General features: G+C 42.8%; 1 protein-coding gene across 1 annotated transcript; it reads right to left on the bottom strand.

Annotated features, from left to right (window-relative positions):
- Positions 1-652: 652 nt before the first annotated feature.
- LOC147455720 (uncharacterized) lies at positions 653-1,437 on the bottom strand. The gene is made up of 3 exons (XM_086513747.1): positions 1,190-1,437; positions 985-1,095; positions 653-896 (listed from the first exon to the last, which is right to left on the bottom strand). The coding sequence occupies exons 1-3, from the start codon at positions 1,435-1,437 to the stop codon at positions 653-655; spliced, it is 603 nt and encodes a 200-aa protein (XP_086369873.1).
- Positions 1,438-14,106: the final 12,669 nt, after the last annotated feature.

Below are 14,106 nucleotides of genomic sequence, written 5' to 3'. Positions count from 1 at the left end.
CAAGAGCTCAAACAGCTGACCGATGTATTGTTTTTGAGCGTTTTTTGCTCGAGGACTTTGAAAACGATCCATATATCAACGAGTTTTTTGAGCTCTTAGCGAGACGTATAGCTTGCCCATATGCCTCATTGGTACATGGACATTCCATGTGGGCTCACAAGAGCTCCAACGGTTCGCCGATGGACTATTTCTAGAGTCCACAAAAAAAAAAAAAACTTGTCCCTATTTCATACAACTCGGGACATGTGGGTTTAACATGAAAATAAAGAAAACTTGGTACATGTCCGTACTTGGTACTTAGAAACATGTTGATACTTGATACTTGGTACATGTCGGTACTTGGTACTTGGTCCTTGCTTTAATTTGGCTGAAGGTTCCATAATGAAACTTCGTACTTGCAATTGGTACATGGTCCATGGTATTAATTGGTCAATGTAACTTTGTGGTACTGTAATAAATTAACATGAAAACAATAAAACCTCTTTAGTGTTAGATTTGGTATAAGGTACTTGGTACTTGGTACTTGATTTGGTACTTAGTACTTGCAACTTGAAACTTGGTACTTGATTTGGTACAAGATATGTAGAATCTGACACTTAGCGTAAAATCTGCTACCTTTACAAAAAATATGAAAATCAATGTTAATTAATACTTACTCCCATGGTATATGAACTTGCTTTAGATAAGACGAGCAGAGGTCTCCCATCCAACGTTTGAGGGCGATGCCGGCTCCGAGCTGGAGGATAGCCCCGTCAGGCAAGATGTCACATGTGACACCCAAGCTGCCAATGCACGTGCGCATTGGTGGAGGTGGAGGCACTGATGGGGGAGCTAGCAACTGAGGCGGTGTCTCACGAGTCGATCGGCCTGGTGGCGTGCTACTCTGTCGGTGATGCCTACATGCAATATAAACATACGGCAGATTAGATGAGAGTTCTTAAAAACTACTTGATATTTAATTCATAATCACCATAATCGATATACCTCCAAGACTGACGGCCACTAGCTTGTGAATAAGGTGTCAACTGAGTACTAGGAGGTACATTAGGAGTAAGCCGCTGACTCTCATGATGTGATGTACCTGGAATAGGAGTCCTAAGCAAATAAAGACGTCAAGGGAATACATATATTAAGATTTCTATATTAAAAAAAAGAATGACATTACTACTTTATCAATCGAGAAGATTACCGATGTGCTATGGTCTGATCTGCATGAGAGGAAGTCTCCACTCCTGCGTGTGGCTGGGAGGATGTACCCTCTCCAGGACGTACGGGCAAACTGAATCGCCCAAGAAACTCGATGGAGCTGTCTAAACTTGTGTCATCCATCTCCATATAATCTGACATAGCCTCCGTCAAAGCCTCTCCTGATAGTCCAGTGGTACGTAGGAAAGTCTTGATGAACGTCAACTTCACTTTATGACCCTGGTCACTCATCGTATATGTATATTTAAAACAAACCATATGTCAAACTAACACAAACATCGTATCTGAATGTAACATCAATGCAAGTAAAAATATTAATAGATCTACAGATGAGGTCGAAGCAGCCGTGAATGGAGTAGACTACAACAAAATAGATCAAACAAAAATGCTACAGATGCTTCAAAAGGTTATGAATCAAATGCAAGATCAAGTAGAAAAACTAAAAGAGAAACATGCTCACTAACAAATTCAATGCAAGAGTACGCTACATGAGAGATTTGATGGTTTGTGGTCGAATGCAGCACGAGCTTATAACTATATGGCAGATGTGGACAAAATGAAGCAGACCTGGATGTTTTCCTGGAAAGGACTCAACCTGAGCTATATGCTGTTGTTGGTAGCACTTTCGCTTTTACTTTTTCTGCCTACTCTCACATGGTATAAGATGCTGAGGTTCTTCTCCCAAGCCGACGATCCCCTGCTGATTGCTTCCGTCATGAAAAACTCCCTCAACACTGAGATCGCTCCCCCTTGGTGGCTGTGTTTTCTACAAACAACAGCGTTTTCACCTCTTAGGCTGCATTTTCTATGCTATGGAGCCAGATCAACCATCACTACTCCCTTCTCTCAGCCCTGAAGGGATTACCCCAACCATCGCTACTCCCTTCTCTCTCACCCCTGAAGGGATTACCCCAGATCAGCCATTGATAAAGCACTTGCAGCAACGTTTTCAGCATTAGACATAGTACCAGATCAACCCCTTGAAGCATTGCAGAGAACCCCCATTTTCAGCCATAAAAACGCAGCAAAATAGTCATCTTCAGCCAACCGAAGCAGCCCAAAGATTTGCAAAATTTCAGCAGTTAGAAGACCATAGATTTCAGCCCTAAAGTCTTCATCGTCATCACCGTCATCGTCATTGGCAGGTCCCAGGTTGCATCAGTCCATTGCATATGCATTGTACCACTTTGTGCAATCAAAAAGTAGACCACGCTCGCCGACGAGAGTGGGGCCTTCGGAGGAGGGTTTTACAACGTCTCTGGTGTCGTATCTCTCTTCTCTCTATCTCTCAGTCTCATTCACTTGCACACACAGTGTCCATTCACTTGGTTTGTGATCATAGCATTTTCTCATTAAGAACGGAAGACTCTACCTTCCATAAAAAACAAAAGGAATCTTGAGCAAAGTTCGGAGCACTCATCTTGAGAAAAGTGCAAACAGTCATTCCGCTACACCTAACAAGGGCTTTATGTCTGAGATGTCTCTTGAAATGCAGTGACTTGGGGGAGGGGGGGGAGAGTACCTGCTCTTCTTTTGTGTATTTTGTTGTAGTGCTGCCGTGGAGCTCGCTACTGTGTATAATTTCCCACGCGCGAGTCAGATTTCAAAGGCTTTGCAACAATAATATAGAAGTGCCTCGTCGCATGAGAGAAGGGGCAGTGTGCACGCGTCGGTAGGAACCTCGTTTCGCTGCGTCGTTTAAGAAAGGCACAATTTGAAGCGTCGATTATGCCACGGCTACAAATTCAAGTCGTCGATTATGCAACGGCAGTGGTTGTTTATGCTACGGCCGTTTTTTTTTTTTTTTTAATATCCTTGCTTATACGACTAAAACCTCGTCTATGCGACGCGTTCGTCATCGGTTAAATGACACCCGTCAATTATTAGTCCCTCGCAAACCCCCCCTATGGCTAGTAGTGGTTGGTGGGGCCAAAAGGGTTTGAGTGGAGAGGGGATCGAGAGGACTAAAGTTGGAAATTTAAACTTTTAGCTGGTTTTGACAGCTTGACAATTGGGTTGGTGGGAAATAAGTTGCAAGTGATTGAAGACAGAGGGAAAAAAAAGTTTTTGCGCCTTATGTGGTGATTTTGGAAGGCTTTGGAGAGTGGTTTGGTGGCAAATTTCCATGTGGCCCTTCAATGTATCCCATATACGAAGTTTGGAAGGTAAATTGGAGGGTACTTAGCCTAGATAGCGCACCCACTTGGGTTATCAAATTGAGAGAGAGAGAGAGAGAGAGAGAATTCATGCTTGGCCATGGTGTCCTGAGTGGAGCGCTCCATGTCGGGTGGCTTTGGCGCTGCACTAGTCCACGTGGCAACAAAGGTGGCGTTTTTGGCATGGTAGAATGGAGTGCCCTCAAGGGGGCCATTCCCACGATCTTGAAAGACCATTCTTTTATAAGTAAGCTCCCCCCACTAGAGACATCGCTAGTGGTAGAGGGAGGGATCATGTAAAGACATGGAGAGAGGGCATATGAGAAGTTGAGGGGCTCCAAGGAAATTCCAAAGCCGCCCAAGTAGGTCAAAGGGCCACTCCAATGGAGTTTCCGAGTTGGACAAGGGCAGTCCAAAGGTTGTTAAGAGGTTGGTGAAAGGCCCAGTAAAGGGGTGTTTCCCATGCAAGGAAGTGGGGGAAACTTTTCGAGGTGGCAAGGCATGCAAAGTTTACTTGATGTAGCTAAAATCAGCTAAAGTGAACTGTATGAGGACAGGAAGCCAAATGTTTTCCTTTGTTGGGGATATCTCCAATAAGAGGGAAATGTTTTCAATGAGCAAGGCTTTCTGCCCTTTAAATTTTTTTGGCCCAGGCTTTTTGGGGAGCTGACTACAAAGAGCCAATGTGTGTGGGTGAGTTTTTTATGGGGCTTTTTTGGCACTATTGAAATCGGCAAAAGCCCATTGTGAGTTTAGGGTTCTTTTTCTTCCAGTTTAGTTCTTTAGAGCAGTTTGTGTATATCAAAGGAGGTCTGAAGGAGTGTCAGGAGCACAGAAGGACTTGATGACGATGCAACTTTTGGGAGTTTTTTATCAAAGGGTTTCAATTCAAAGGGCATACCAAAGAGGGCGTATGCAATAGAATTATTAAAGATTAATAAAAAATCTACCTGATAGCGTCTCTTTTGACTTGATTCTATGTTTCTTACCGCTTAAACAATCAATAGTGTTCTTATTTACAGTTTTTTCTCTTGAAATCTCTCTAATCACGAGTATTACTTGTATTAAACCTTAATTAAGTCTATATGTACTCATTTATCCTAGTTTGAGTGTCTGCTAAGCTCCTGTCTATAGCAAAAATCTCGGTGCTATCCCGGTCGACCCTCAAGAACTACGCTCTCCGACAAATTTGGTGAACCCGATGCGAAATTGACTGCGGTAGACGGAGCAAACCATGTCAACAAGCTAAGAGAAAGATTTGTAGCAAATTATGGGGCTAATGGCTGCTATTTTGTAGTAGTAATATTAAATCAAGTGTAGATTATGAACCAAAATCTATGTATCAGTTTGCAAACCGAGAATTGGGAATAGCAGTCGTCTACAAAAGGTGACCTAGGTGGATTTCAAGAGCAAAATAACGTCTAAATTCTTCAAGTATCAAAGTCAGCAATATCAAAAATGGAATTTAAAGAGGTAGAAAGCTGGAAGTGGAAGATGGTGCAACAAGTGGCACTTGAAAATGCCAAACACTCAGTTTTTGATAACGAAGATTTTTCGATGTCTATGATCTAGCATGTTACTTGGAGTGTTATGAAGAGAAGCTGGAGTTACATGGGGTGTCGAGAGAGAATTGGATTCTAAAGTTTGACAGGTTTGTGATCCCATATTTTATTGAGCGAGTCCATGAGTTTCAACAACAAAATTTGCATAGCTGGAGCAAGTTTAAAGCTACTGTCATCCGTGAACTATAGGATCCAAGCATGTGTTAAGATGATGAGGATTGTGCTATTGTGCCAACTCATGCAAAGGTTTGCAAGGAGATTGGGCTAAGCTTGAAACTACTATTGATGAGTTCTTGCTTGAAGATGATAGGCTATTACATGATAAGGATGATGAAGAAGTTTTTCAAGCAATCTATGCAAAGCTTGGGATTGCAGAATTCATGATGAAGGTCAAAGCTAAAGATTACTAGTGTCGAGAAAGGCATGAGGAGTCATAGGGTCTGTCCACACACGAGGGCTCAAAGGGTGTGGATGTGCATGAGCATCTACAAGGTTTGGATACACTAGATTTTGAGGGCTTGAATGAGCAAGAGAATCTAATTGAAGATCTACAAGGTGATGATTTAGAGGGGGTACAGACTCCTTTTTTATCAAGCTTTGGCGATGCATAGATCACAATGTGGCAGACTCACCCTCCATTTGATGCTGTCTATTTAGAGGGTGTGCAAAATAAAGTGTAATATCTTGGTGTTGCATATGATTGGACTCATTGTGTTGATCATATGGATAGGGTGGTGGATATTTTTTATAAGCATGCTGAGGTTTGTGTTACATAAGCTCATAGATATTTGGATGAGGGAGAGGAAATTGAAGAGCAATCCACAACAGATGTGGCTAGTATGCAAGTCACATATGGAAAGTCTAGTTTGAAGTTTGAAATGTAAAAAATAGAAGACTCTTCTGAAGTGATGGACCAGAGCTTATGTGATTATTGGAAAAATCTTTGGAAGAATTCTCAATTGCAAATGCAAAGGGTACCAAAAAATCTAGTTTTATGCATAACCAAATCTATCCAGATGCAACGGCTGATGTTGACCTTATGAAATTTTTGTATGAGGTTCTATTAGATTCTAGGCATGTATCAAAAAGGAAAAATTTTCTTGATGATTCTCTGGAACCACATGAAGAGAGTTTTTCCAGGGCACTCATGGACTTAGATACGCAAGACAAAAATTCTAATGCTAGATGGGGTGAGACTTCATTACCAATGCTCCTACTCGTAATTGATGATCAACAATTGGTTGAGCAGGTTTCACAAGGAATATGGAAGTTTAATGACGCCTAATGATTTATGGGATTTGATGTTACCCTATGATATAGGGGATTTTATGCTAGCTTTTGATCGAGGGGGAGAGGGTTATATGCATGATTTAGGGCAATTGATTGATATGCCATTTAATCCGAGTGGAACTGGGTATGTTTGTGATCTGGGGAGGTTGAATTATATGCCATATGATACACGTGGAGTTCATGACGGTTTACGGGTTACTCCATGCTTATGTTCTATTGTGGGAAAATTCTTGTGGTTTTCTTATGATCCTAGAGGAGGGTATATTCTAATGAAGTCACAGGTTGGAAATGGTTTCAAAGCATGCACAAAATGGGGCACTCCTTATACATTTACAGGTTTTTACTCGCCATTCGGAATAATGGTTGGCATATACTGATTGTGCCGCTTTGTGGGCACATTATGAAAGACGAGGATCTTGTTGCATTTTCAAGGTTTGCCAAACTTATAATTTAGTCAAGATTCTGCTTTGACATTAGAAGATGGTTGGAATGTATGCTAATTGTGGTATTGAGGCCATCAAATGAGGTTTTCGCCTACATATCGAGATGCTGTGATGATTATCAAAAAGTGGTTCCATAGGCCACTTGGGGTATCAAATTGAGAGAGAGAGAGAGAGAGAGAGAGAGAGAGAGAGAGAGAGAGAGAGGAGAGAGAGAGAGAGAGAGAGAGAGATAAAGAGAGAGAGAGAGAGGAGAGAGAGAGAGAGATCATGTTGGGCCATGGCATCCTGAGTTGAGTGCTGCGTGTCGGACGGCTCTAGCGTACGTGGTGACAAAGGTGGCGGTTTTGGCCACCATGTGGCATCGCGAAGGATTTTAGGGCCGACGGGTGGTGTGTGGTTGTTGACATGGCAGAAGGGAGCGCCCTCAAGGGGCCCGCCATTCCCAGGACCTTGAGTAAGCTCCCCCCCCCCCCAACCAAGCATCGTCTCTAGTGGTAGAGGGAGGGATCATGTAAAACCATGGAGGAGAGGGCATATGAGAAGTTGAGGGGCTCCAAGGAATTCCAAAGCTGGCAAAGCAGGTCAAAGGGTCACTCCAATGGAGTTTCACAGCCGGACAAGGGAAGTCCAAAGGTGGTTAAGAGGCCCAGCAGAGGGTGTTTCCCATGGAGGGAAGTGGGGGAAACTTATCGAGGTGGCGAGGCATGAAAAGTTGACTTAGCAGTTAGCTAAAATGAGCTCAAAATGAACTGTATGAGGACATGAAGCCAATTTTTTCCCTTTTGTGAGGTTGATATCTCCTATAAGAGGGATATTTTTGAAATGAGAAAGGCTTTTTGCCATTTGAAGATTTTTTGGCCTAGGCTTTTGTTGGGATTAAAGCCGAAGTGGCTTCTTAAACGGATATGGCCACCCGCCCGCCTAACTCGCTTATCACTAACTCTTTGTATATGCTCACTTATACTTTTGTGAATAATACAATATTGGGAGATAACCCTTCAAAGAATTCTCTGCGTATTGTGTAAGCTCCATGTGTGTATCTCTATGTGTGTGTGAGTCGATCTAAGCTTCACTCCGTGACTTCAATTGGTATCACTCTTTCTTTTATTCTAAACCTCTAGAAGCAAGGAAAACCAACAAAATATAGTAAACAAAAATTTGTGATAGGCTCGGATCATAGCCCCCCCAAACCAGGCTAGGGGTATTTATGCCTCTAGCCTACTTTCTTTGATCTTGGGCTGACCTTATCCTGATGTGATAAGGCTTTAGACGCCATCCATTTGTCCTGGTCTTGTGCACTTTACCATCAATGTCTTGAAGTCTGTAAGAGCCATTTTTTAACTTTTTGGTGACCAAGAACGGGCCTTCCCATCGAATAAGAAACTTTCCATCCTTACGAGTGTCGAAGCGATTGTCATATCGAAGCACCAGAGATCCCTTTTTGATGTCTTTGGATGCTAGCTTTTTGTTGAACTTTTCTCTGCGCTTCTCTGCTTCTTGAGAATAGTGGTTGATGGCTTCTTCACGATCCAATTGCAGCCTCTCTAGATCCATGATCCTTTGATGTACTTTCTCCTTTTGAGAGCCTACCTGGCTACCCAATATTCGAAGACTTGTTAACTTCACTTCAATGGGCAAAAGTGCCTCCTTTCCATAAACCAAATGAAAGGGTGTGTACCCTAATGTGGTTTTGAAGGAGGTTCTATAGGCCCATAAAGCTCCATTCATGTGTTTGTCCCAATCTTGGTGCTTGGCATGTACCTGTTCGGTGAGAATTTTGCAAATGATTCCATTTACCTTTTCCACCAAGCCATTGCGCTGTGGGTAGTAAAGAGTAGAGTGTTAATGCTGAATATTTAGCTTCTGCATGATTTCTCCTACCAAGTCTGCTCTAAACCCTGGTCCTCTATCAGATAGTATTTCAAGAGGGGTGCCAAACCGGCAACAGATGTGGTCAAAGATGAACTGACTCACATCCTTAGCAGTAATTCTATTGGTCGGCATAGCCTCAGCCCATCTAGTCATGTAGTCTACTCCCATAATGATGTACTCTTTAAATGGCATCAATTCCCCACTTCTCAAAGGGCCCATATACCTTTATTGGGTTCTGAGGTTCAGCTATGAGCCGTCGTGGTCCTACTTTCTGACATTCATCACATGTTTGACACCAGTATTTGACATCACGATGAAGACTTGGCCAAGTAAACCCAGCTTGTAGAACCTTTCTACTAGTGATGTCGTATGCAAAGTGTCCTCCGCACATATCATCGTGACAAGCTTTTAAAATCTCTTCAATTTCACTCTTCAAAGGCACTCTCCTAAGCACACCATCCTTACCAAGACAATACAAGTTATCATTTACTATGCGATACCTCGTAGCCTTCCTAGCTAACCATCGCCTTTTCCCACCATTCAAGTGTTTAGGAGCCTCTCCTTGCTCTAGAATGTGCATAATATCTTTTAAGTCCTCCTTGCCTTGCTGAAGTAGAAGTTTGATGGCCACTGCTCCCACTATTGACTCATTTAACTTCAATGATGCTAGGTGGTCTGCATCCTTGGTCTTGTCTCTTGGCACATGATGTACTTGTGCCTCCCTAAATCTCCTCATAAGAGCTTTGGCTTCTCTCATTTTAGTAGAGAGACTGGCATTTTTGCAAGCCCATGTACCTTGCATTTTCCTTACCAAAAGCATGGAGTCACCAAAAGCATTTAATCTCTTAATTGAATTATCCAGGCACCAACAAAGGCCATGAATTAGAGCTTGATATTCTGCTTCATTGTTGGAGTGGACATCTTCTAGAGTGATCCCTTCACCATGGATCCTCTCTCCCAATGGAGATAAGACCACGATGCTTGCAGCTGCCTTATCCTTGGTTCTCTTGTATGCTCCATCGAAGTAGAGGCTATAAGCATTGACCAGAGCCTCTAGAGCTGGAGGTGGTGGAAGTTCCTTTCTCTTCAAATGGAACACTTTCTCATAGCACTTGTTTGTTAAAATGTCGGCTAAGCATGCTCGAGTTGTTCTTTCAACCTGTATTGTATAATCAAACTCTTGAAGTCGCACCACCCACTTTGCTACTTTGTCATAGATTTCCATATGTTGTAGTGCATAGGGAAACATATCCTCCACAGTGATAATTACAAACCTCTTCAGCAGCAAGTATGGCCAAAATTTGGTTACCGCAAACATGAGAGCTAACACTAGCTGTTCCATCAGGGTGTAGGCCTTCTCTGTGTTTTCCATGAGGCGGCTAGCAAAATACACAGGCCTCATAAAGGATGTTTTTGGATCTTTTTGTAGGAGGAAAGCACCAATGGCCTATTCTCCCACACTAGGGTTTACAAAGAATGTTTCTTCCCAACAAGGTTGGAGGATTACAGGGAGTGACCCTAACATTTTTTTTATCTCTCTAAAATGCCCATCACTTTCTTCACTCCAAACAAGCGTCTCTTGACGGGTCAGCTGTTGTAGAGGAAATATCACTTGGGAGAGTAAGTGTATGAATCTACTCAAATATCTTAGCTTTTGCAAGAAAGAGATTAATTGCTTGATGGAAGTTGGGGAAGGTAGATTTAGCAATGTTTCTATCTTTTCAGGAATTACCTCGATTCCATCAATGGACACTACATGCCCCAATAGTGTAACCTTGCTTTCCCCAATGTGACATTTGTCCTTGTTTAGTTGTCCACCCAGCTTAGCTAAACGAGTAAATCCTTCATCAATCTTGTCGAGATGCATACTTTTGGAGGTGTAAATACAAAATTCATCTATGAAAACCCTTATGGACTTACCAAAGTAAGGTTGGAAGACCATGTTCATGAATCGTTGAAAGGTGGTTGGAGCGTTGGTGAGACCAAAAGGCATGACTCGAAATGCAAAACAGCCCCATGGTGTGATGAAAGTAGTCTTTTTCTGGTCCTCCTCTGCAATGCGTATTTGAAAGTAGCCGGAGTAGCCATCACACACTGTGTATCACTCATGGCCTGCTACTTCATTTAGAATCTCATCTTGAAATGGGAGAGGGAAGTGGTCCCTCTTTGTTGCAGCATTTAGTGGCTTGTAATCCACGCACACTCGCCATTTACCATTCTTCTTTGGCCTCACCACTATTGGGGAGACCCATTCTGAATCTTCTACTGGGTATATGAATCCTGCTTCTAAGAGTCTCTTAACCTCGGACAACAGTGCATTTTGTTGCACAACTCCTAATCTTCTTAGTTTTTGTACTACTGGCTTGCTCCCTTCTTTTGGATGGATATGATGCTTCACTGCAGTGATACCTGTAATGTGAGTGTAATCAAAAATAAACAATGATGCATGCTTCTTGAGAACATTTACATAACCCTCCTTTTCTTCTTCCTAGGCTGGCATCCCACACATTCTCCATTTGGATCCTTGGGTTGTCTTCTGATGAGGTAGTTTCCTTTATGGTGACGCCCATGACTTCGAGAGTGCTATCACTCTCTTCACTTGAACTCTCTTCCTCGTCCATGGATGAGGAGCATCCACTTGAGCTCCACTCATCAGCTGACGTCTCTAGTTCAAGGTTCTCTTGTCGCCCATTCGTCAAGTTATAAACCACCTTTCGACTATGGCCACCCATGCAAGGCCTCAACTCCAAGTCTCCTGTTGCCCAATATTGCCTAGCTCCTATACCCATGAGCCAAGGTCGTCCTAAAATAAGGGGGTATCCTTCTCCCTTCAATGGCATCACTTAAGCATCAACCTCTGTAGTGATTCCAAAAACAGAAACTCTCAAAGCTTTCACTACACCCACACAAGTGACAGAGCCATTATTGGCCATTTTTGCCCTAAAGTTTGATGATTCCATTACCTCTAAACCCAATTGATGCATGAGCTTTTCTGTCATGACACAAACCTCTGCTCCACTGTCAATGTAAGTTTTTGGAATCCGTTGTCCCTTGATTTGAGCCTCCACCAAAGGCACTATATCCTTGAGACCATAGGCTTTGATTACACTTACTAGCTTACTTCGCTTTGCCCTCGTGCTCACCGTTTTTTACCACGGTCGTCGCAGCTTTGGGGAGATATGAAGTAGTTGTGGCCAAGTAATCTTTGGTCCTTGAGAACTCACATCAGCTTTCAAGTCATAAGGTTGTGTCCGAGATCCCATAGGGAAATCAGAGATGTCAATTTGAGACCTAGTACGGGTCTTTCTCTTCTTGGCTTCATCTTTAGTTGCCCGAGATGTACTTGCTTCATTGCTTGCATCCTTGCTCGTTTCTTTACTTACTTCATCTTGGACACGCACACGCTTGATAGGCATTTTAGCCACTTCATCTATCTTCATCTTCCCTTTAACTATTTCTTCCTCGTTGCTTCTGCCCTTGACGACCTCCTCCATCCTTATGATGCTCACATTTGGTTGAGTAGCAGGGGCTTGAGCCTGAGCACGAGGTGGCTGCAAAATTTGAGATTGCGGTTGCTCTTGTGCTTGAGCTCTAGCACGGGGAGGACTTACTTGTTGTCGAGGACCTCTGACAGGGTAGTCATATCTTCTGGGATGAGGGCAATTATACATGCCGTGGCCATTTTCCCCACAATTGTAACACAAAATTTCCCTTGCTTGACGTCGCATTGGTGGCCGATTCCCACCATTCCCCTCAATAGGCCTTCTTGCACCCTGCACAAGATTTACTCTCAAACCCTCTAGCTGGTTTGTGAGATTGTTTATTTGTTGGAGCATATCTTCTTGTTGACCTCTATTGAGGCCTGGTGCATTAGGCACATTTGGAGGTACGTGAGAAGCTTCTATAGTTGTGATATTGCCTCCCAAAGCTAGCTGGCCAGCTTGGGTTTGATAGAGAATCTTTCGATTCTTTTCCTTGGCAATTCTTAAGGCACCTTCAAAAGCATTTGGAAATTTGCTCTTTACCTTCTCCCTTAGCAAGGGGTACAAACCTGAGATAAATCGATCCTTTTGGAGGCAATTGGGAGCTCGCTCACCAGGGTTTAGTGAGTCTGACCATTGACCCCAAAGTTTCAGAAAACCTTTCTCATAGGTTGCATAACCATGAGGGTCAACTTGATCAAGGGCCAGAAGTCGTTGCCATAGTTCTTCTGCCGAATTGGCTTGTTGAAATCTTCGTAGGAAAGCCGCCTTCAATCCCTCCCATTCAGCTCTTTGGGTTGGATCTAGAGCCTGGAACCATACCCTAGCTTCTTCTTTGAGCACCAAAGGAAAAGCTCTCAATTTCAATGCTTCGTCATCCCTCCCAGAGACAAGGAAATCCATCTCCAAGTTATCCAAAAAATCCTCAGCATTTTCCCCACTATGCTCAAAAAAATTAGAGAAAGCCATTATAATATGGGTTGCCTTCCTCTCAATACAGCACAAAGATGAAAACGTCTAGGCCCAAATCATATCTTATTAAGGGTTGAATAAATGGATTGATAGATGCATTAATCTCAGCTAGACGACGAGGGCCTAGTAAGTTCCCTATGATGTTTTGGAACCTAAGCTTTGTGCTAGCTATTATATGCACCGTTTGTCTAGCAAGAGGTTGGAAAGGTCCATATAAATCCCTATGATTCATGGAGTATTCTTAAAGCAAGATGAAGATATGAACATCAAAAGATACATTATACTCCAAAATAGGAAATATTATAGGGTCAAGGGACAACAATATCTCTCTCAACCTCTCAGCTCCAAAATAGAAGACCAATCTTTGTTGGAAAAAAATCTTTCTATCAATGTGCACATTCACCCTAATATTCTGAACTGATTGAAAGTTGTAGAAAATGGGATTATTCATTGGTGCATTAAATACAAACTTCCATGAAGCACTTCATTGAAGTTCAGCTCTCTTAGATCCCACCATTTGAGAGATGCGAAGAATTTGCTCACCAGTGATTAGCCTAGCTTTGGTGTGACCATCTTCAGCTTTGTAGAGTTCATAGGGTTCAATGGCTACCCTCTCAACCACCTTGAGCCTTCTTGCTAGTAGTAGTTGGAGTGCATCACCATATGTAGCCTCTTGCCAATACCGCACACCATTGATGTGTAGCTCCCCCTCCAAAAACTTGTTAATACCCGAGTTTGGGAGTGCTTTCACCACCTTAAGTCGAGGCTTCAAAGGAAGTGTCTTCACACTAGCCACAAAGCACTCAACACAATGCTTTGACCGAGGGACTTGATGACTACAAGATTTTCCTTGAAGCAAAGAAGGGTGTATGTAGTTAACTCTCTTTACCCGCATACGTGTCGTTTGTCGATAAAGACGCTTCTTTTCTCGATCTTCTTGGGAAGACCATAGTGGAAGTCTTCGAGAATTTGATGGACCTTCCTTCATAGGATTGGCAGAGCGCTGCTTGAGAACTCCTCAGTGGGGGCACCAATTTATGACGAAGGAAATTTGGAATGGCGGCCTCTACACCAAAACAAACTCCATTGCGCCACAAGGAAAATGAGATGAGGGCACCACCTA

The sequence above is a fragment of the Adiantum capillus-veneris genome, chromosome 6, assembly GCF_014529385.1.
Source record: "Adiantum capillus-veneris isolate H3 chromosome 6, ASM1452938v2, whole genome shotgun sequence".
Lineage (NCBI taxonomy): Eukaryota > Viridiplantae > Streptophyta > Polypodiopsida > Polypodiales > Pteridaceae > Adiantum > Adiantum capillus-veneris.
This window is presented reverse-complemented; position numbering and strand designations above follow the sequence as displayed.

What these genes read in the sequence shown, in the direction of transcription:
- LOC147455720 (XM_086513747.1), bottom strand. Translation starts at nt 1,437, where the DNA reads ATGAGTGACCAGGGTCATAAAGTGAAGTTGACGTTCATCAAGACTTTC. An exon ending in GATCAGACCATAGCACATCG is followed by an intron (nt 1,096 to 1,189) that starts GTAATCTTCTCG and finishes TTATTTGCTTAG; the next exon opens with GACTCCTATTCCAGGTACAT. An exon ending in AGTGGCCGTCAGTCTTGGAG is followed by an intron (nt 897 to 984) that starts GTATATCGATTA and finishes TATTGCATGTAG; the next exon opens with GCATCACCGACAGAGTAGCA.